Below are 6,095 nucleotides of genomic sequence, written 5' to 3'. Positions count from 1 at the left end.
GACGGGAAGCTGCTACTGCAGAACCTGTTTGGCAAACAGATTATATCAAGTTACCTCTGAGCAATTGTTGGCTGAGTTCCTGTTGGCTTTATCCCAGGGATGGTGGGTTTGTTGTGTGTTGGGAGGATTGGCAGAATGGGTCCAGACTAGATAACATGGAGAAGAATCAGAGGTATTCGCATTTAGAGTTTTAGAGTCGAACAGCGAGATAACAGGCCTTTCGGCCCAACTTGCCCAAGCCGAACAACATGCTCCATTTTACCCTGTGCGTAGGGGAGAGGGTAGGGCTGAAGATGTCCTGGTTGGGTTGCTCCTCGGCCTGGCCATTTCCGTGGGTGCCCGCCCCTTTTCCGTGGTTAAGTCTACACCCGGGTGGTACGGAGACGAGGAAACACTTTTTCACCACAGAGAGTTGTGAGTCTGTGGAATTCTCTGCCTCAGATGGAGGCCGGTTCTCTGGATGCTTTAAAGAGAGCTAGATAGGGCTCTTAAAGATAGCGGAGTCGGGGGATATGGGGAGAAGGCAGGAACGGGGTACTGATTGGGGATGATCAGCCATGTTCACATTGAATGGCGGTGCTGGCTCGAAGGGCCGAATGGCCTACTCCTGCGTCTATTGTCTATTGTTTAGGAGGTGGTGGAATGCATCCTTAGCAAGGAGTGTACCATACAGCAGTTGTTGTTTAGTATATTTGTTTGTCTTGTATTATGATGGTGGGTTCTGGCTTGTTTTATTGCATTGTAAATATTATTTTTAATAATTCAATTTTTTTAATTTAATAAACCCCCCCCCCCAAAAAAACATGCTCCATCTAGTCTGAAAAAGGGTCTCGAGCCAAAACGTCACCCATTCCTTCTCTCCAGAGATGCTGCCTGTCCTGTTGAGTTACTCCAGCATTTTGTGCCTGTTAGATATAGTGTCCTGTTTATCCATCTTCTCGAAACAATGGCCCTGACTCTTATGAATGGTACTTAGATATTACTTAGATCTACCAGTGTCTACCTGCCCCATCTACATGTCCCACCTGCCGGCATTTTACCCACATCCCATTTAACCAGGTCCTATTTATGTACCAGTTTAAATGTTTCTACTTGTAAGATTGTGACCCCATCTACACAAGTCCCACCTGCCTGCGTTTGGCCCACATCCCTCTGAACCTACTCTATTCTTCTCCTCAATGCAGTAATCGGAGTGCAGTGAAGAGCTTTTTGTTGCTTGCTATCTGGTCGGCGAATATACCACATGTGGCTACATTCAGGAAGCCATGGTCTTCCCGGAGTCTGTACATTCTTCCTGTGGTTCATAGGTTTTCTCCGGGTGATCCGGTTTCTTCCCATATTCCAAAGCCCGTACAGGCTTTGAGGGTTAATTGGCTTCTGTGAATTGTAAATTGTCTTCAGGTGGTATAATGGTGGGAATGTACAGGGTGATCGCTGGTTGGCGAGGACTCCTTGGGCCAAAAAACCTATTTCAATAGACAATAGGTGCAGGAGTAGAGGCCATTCGGCCCTTCGAGCCAGCACCGCCATTCAATGTGATCACGGCTGATCATCCACAATCAGTACCCCGTTCCTGCCTTCTCCCCATATCCCCTGACTCCGCTATCTTTAAGAGCCCTATCTAGTTCTCTCTTGAAAGTATCCAGAGAACCGGCCTCCACCGCCCTCTGAGGCAGAGAATTCCACAGACTCACAACTCTCTGTGAGAAAAAGTGTTTCCTCGTCTCCGTTCTAAATGGCTTACCCCTTATTCTTAAACTGTGTGGCCCCTGGTTCTGGACTCCCCCAACATCGGGAACATGTTTCCTGCCTCTAGCGTGTCCAAACCTTTAATAATCTTATATGTTTCCACGCTGTCATCATCATCGGTGGTCACTCGAAACGAGTATGACTGTCCTCTCATGGAGGAGGCCTGTGCGTGACTTTGTTTAACGTGGGGAGACTGGTGCACAGACAGCAACCCCACGGTCCTTGACAGATCTGGGTCAGGATCCAGTGGCATAGAGTCCAAGACGCCCGGAGACCCTTTTCTGCCGCAGCCTTCATCCGCCTTCCCAGCCGTTGTGACTGTGACGCTCCACTAAGGTCAGCCATCGTCCTCCGCCTGTTCCACCGCTGAAGTCTTGGTTGGATCGCTCTTTGTCAGAGATCTCCCCCTCGACCTTACCGCCATGGGTGGCCCTACCAGGAGCATCGATAGCTCCAGGCGGCATCGCTCTCAGGATCTCAGGACCACACAAGCTTCTCCACCACCACAAGGTGACAATCCATGCTGTAATCCCTAAAGCAAACCAAAATAAAGATTACAATCATGCCATCAGTGTACGAATAAAGGGAATAAGCTTTTCCCACTGAGAGTAGGGAAGATTCAAACAAGGGGACATGACTTGAGAATTAAGGGACTGAAGTTTAGGGGTAACATGAGGGGGAACTTCTTTACTCAGAGAGTGGTAGCTGTGTGGAATGAGCTTCCAGTGAAGATGGTGGAGGCAGGTTCGTTTTTATCATTTAAAAATAAATTGGATAGTTATATGGACGGGAAAGGAATGGAGGGTTATGGTCTGAACGCAGGTAGATGGGACTAGGTGAGAATACGTGTTCGGCACGGACTAGAAGGGTCGAGATGGCCTGTTTCCGTGTTGTAATTGTTATATGGTTATTTGGTTATATGGAATTACTTTTAGGGTAATATAACCTGTCACCCGAATTGTCTGTGGAACTCATATCCACAGACGGCTGTGGAGGCCAAGTCAGTGGATATTTTTAAGGCACAGAATGACAGATTATTGATTAGTAAGGGTGTGTCGGGGGTTATGGGGAGAAGGCGGGAGAATGCGGTTGAGTGGGAAAGATAGATCAGCCATGCTTGAATGGCAGAGTGGACTTGATGGGCCGAATGGCCCCATTCTGCTCCTGTCATATAAACTTATGAATTTGTGAATCGGAGAATTCATTGCCGAGACCCCACTTTAGTGAGTGGCAGAACAGGAGGGATGGGCAGAGTGGCCTCCTGCTGCTATGTTTGGTTGAGTTTTTGACAGTAGATAATAGACAATAGGTGCAGGAGTAGGCCGTTCGGCCCTTCGAGCCAGCACCGCTATTCAATGTGATCATGGCTGATCATCCCCAATCAGTACCCCGTTCCTGCCTTTAGTCCAGAGTTACAGCGCAGAAATAGGCCCTTCGGCCCACCGAGTGAGTCCGCACCGACCAGCGATCATGGCACATCAACACAAGTAGGGGAAATGTACATTTATACCAAAGCCAATTGACTTACAAACCTGTACGTCTTTGGAGTGTGGGAGTAAACCGTAGATCTCAGAGAAAACCCACGCAGGTGACGGGGAGAACGCACAAACTCTGTGCCGACAGCACCCGCAGTCAGGATCGAACCAGGGCTGTAAGGCAGCACCACCGTGTCACACTTCAAAAAGGCCCAACAGAGGATGTACTTTCTGCAGCAGCTGAGGAAGCACAATCTGCCACAGGCAATGATGGTCAAATACACGGCCATCGTAGAGTCTGTCCTCGCCTTCGCCATCATGGTCTGGTTTGGCTCAGCCACCAAGCACGACACCTGGAGGCTGCAGCGAATTGTCCGATCAGCAGAGAAGATTATTGGCTGCAACCTTCCCTCCATTGATGAACTGTACACTACAAGGGCCAGGAAGCGAGCGGGCAAGATCATCTCTGACCCCTCTCACCCTGCCCACAAACTCTTTGAATCACTTCCCTCTGGAAGGCGACTCCGGACTGTCAAAGCTGCCACAGCCAGACATAAAAACAGTTTTTATCCACGAGTAGTTGCTCTACTCAATAAATCCTTTTGACCTGGTATTTTATTTAATTCACATGTTTAATCGATAATGTTTTATTATTAATGTTTAATGTTTTATGCGTCATTCGTGTCTACTGTATGTCATGTTGTCACTTGCGGGCGGAGCACCAAGGCAAATTCCTTGTATGTGAATACTTGGCCAATAAACTTATTCATTCATTCTACGATTTACCCCTTTCTCTGCAGACGGGCTGATTGCATTCAAGGGCTTCCTGCACACCGAGTTCAGCGAGGAGAACATTGACTTCTGGCAGGCTTGTGAGGATTACCGGAATACCAAGTCCGCGGGCAAACTTGCAGCCAAGGCTAGGAACATCTTTGCCGAGTTTGTCACCATCCACGCCCCACGAGAGGTAGGTTCGTGGGCAAGGTGGTGCAGGAGGGAGTTCTGTGTGGAATCTGTACCCTGAAGCCGGCTTTCATGTTGGGCTCAGTTAGGGTTGCGAACAGTCCCGGAATAGCTGGGACATCCCGTATATTGGGCTAAAGTAACATTAGCAAATTTGCAGATGACACAAAGCTGGGCGGCAGTGTGAACTGTGAGGAGGATGCTATGAGAATGCAGCGTGACTTGGACAGGTTGGGGGAGTGGGCAGATGCATGGCAGATGCAGTTTAATGCGGATAAATGTGAGGTTATCCACTTTGGTGGCAAAAACAGGAAGGCAGATTATTATCTAAATGATGTCAAGTTGGGGAGGTACAACGGGATCTGAGGGTCCTTGTTCATCAGTCAATGAAAGTAAGCATGCAGGTACAGCAGGCAGTGAAGAAAGTGAATGGCATGTTGGCTTTTATAACGAGGAGTTGAGTATAGGAGCAAAGAGGTCCTTCTGCAGTTGTACAGGGCCCTTGAGAGACCATACCTGGAGTATTGCGTGCAGTTTTGGTCCCCTAATTTGAGAAATGACATTGTTGCTATTGAGGGAGTGCAGTGTAGGTTACTTTCTCTGGACGCTTTCAAGAGAGAGCTACATAGGGCTCTTAAAGTTAGCGCAGTCAGGGGATATGGGGAGAAGGCAGGAATGGGGTACCGATTGGGGATGATCAGGCATGATCACATTGAATGGCGGTGCTGGCTCGAACCTATTGTCTTTTGTCTATGTTGAAGAAAGAACTGCAGATGCTGGAAAATCGAAGGTAGACAAAAGTGCTGGAGAAACTCAGCGGGTGCGGCAGCATCTATGGAGTGAAGGAAATAGGCAACGTTTTGGGCCGAAACGTCGCCTATTTCCTTCGCTCCCTAGATGCTGCTGCACCTGCTGAGTTTCTCCAGCACTATTGTCTATGTCTATGGACTTTTTTTGTTCCTGTGAGGCTGACCCTCTCCACCTCTCGCCCCCCTCTCCCCCCCCGTCCCCTCACCAGGTCAACCTCGACTCACGCACGCGGGAAGCGACATCGAGCGGCGTTCTGGCCCCCACCCGCTCCACCTTCGACCTGGCGCAGAAGCGGATCTTCAGCCTGATGGAGACGGATTCCTACCCCCGCTTCCTGCGCTCCGAATTCTACCGCAAGTTGGCCGGCACCAAGCAGCTCAACGGCCTGGCGTAGTCGGGGGTGGGGGGGGGGTGGACTCGTGGACTTGTCCTCCCCCCCCTCACCCCGGACACCATCGCCCACCGACCCCTCCATCCTTCTGCATGGCAAACCCTCCACATCCCAGTTCGTGGACTATTTACCCCCCTCTCCTCCCACCCCTCCCCCCCTCTCTCTCCCCCCAACCGCCCCTCTCTCCCCCCCCTCTCTCCCCCTCTCTATCCCCCCCTCTCTCCTCCCCCCTCTCCCCCCCCCCCTCTCCGTCTCTCTCTCCTTCTCTCTCTTTCCCCCTCTCTCTCCCTCCCCCTCTCTCTCCCCCCTCTCTCTCTCTCGCTCCCTCTCTCTCTCTCTCTCCCTATCTCTCTCTCTCTCTCTCTCTCTCACCTCTCTCTCTCCCTCCCTCTCTCTCCCCCCCCCTCTCTCTCCCTCTCTCCTCTCTCCCCCTCCCTCTCTCCCCCCTCCTCCCTCCTCTCTCTCTCTCTCTCCCCCCCCCCCCCCCCTCTCCCCCCTCTCTCTCACTCCCTCTCTACCCCCCCCTCTCTCCCCCCCTCTCTCCTCTCCCCCCCCCTCTCTCCCCCCCCTCTCTCTCTCGTCCCCCCCCCTCCCCTCTCTCTCTCTCGCCTCTCTCTCTCTCTCTTGCTCTCCTCCTCTCTCTCCCTCTCTCCCCCCCTCTCTCTCTCTCCCCCCCCTCTCTCCCCCCCCCCCCCCTCCCCCTTCTC

At 51.3% G+C, this 6,095-nt stretch overlaps 1 protein-coding gene across 3 annotated transcripts in view; it reads left to right on the top strand.

Moving 5' to 3' along the window:
* Positions 1-5,392, top strand: part of LOC129694600 (regulator of G-protein signaling 3-like) — a 53,280-nt gene extending 47,888 nt beyond the window's left edge. For all 3 annotated transcript variants that reach the window (XM_055631330.1, XM_055631329.1, XM_055631327.1), the window contains exons 6-7: positions 4,025-4,191; positions 5,206-5,392. In XM_055631330.1, the coding sequence (XP_055487305.1) occupies positions 4,025-4,191; positions 5,206-5,391 (353 nt within the window). In that variant the 3' untranslated portion in view covers position 5,392. The remainder of the gene's footprint in view (positions 1-4,024; positions 4,192-5,205) is intronic.
* Positions 5,393-6,095: the final 703 nt, after the last annotated feature.

Source organism: Leucoraja erinacea, unplaced genomic scaffold (genome assembly GCF_028641065.1).
Source record: "Leucoraja erinacea ecotype New England unplaced genomic scaffold, Leri_hhj_1 Leri_71S, whole genome shotgun sequence".
In the NCBI taxonomy this organism is placed as follows: Eukaryota; Metazoa; Chordata; class Chondrichthyes; order Rajiformes; family Rajidae; genus Leucoraja; species Leucoraja erinaceus.
The sequence above is the reverse complement of the archived record's forward strand: the minus strand, read 5'-3'. Positions and strand labels throughout refer to the sequence as shown.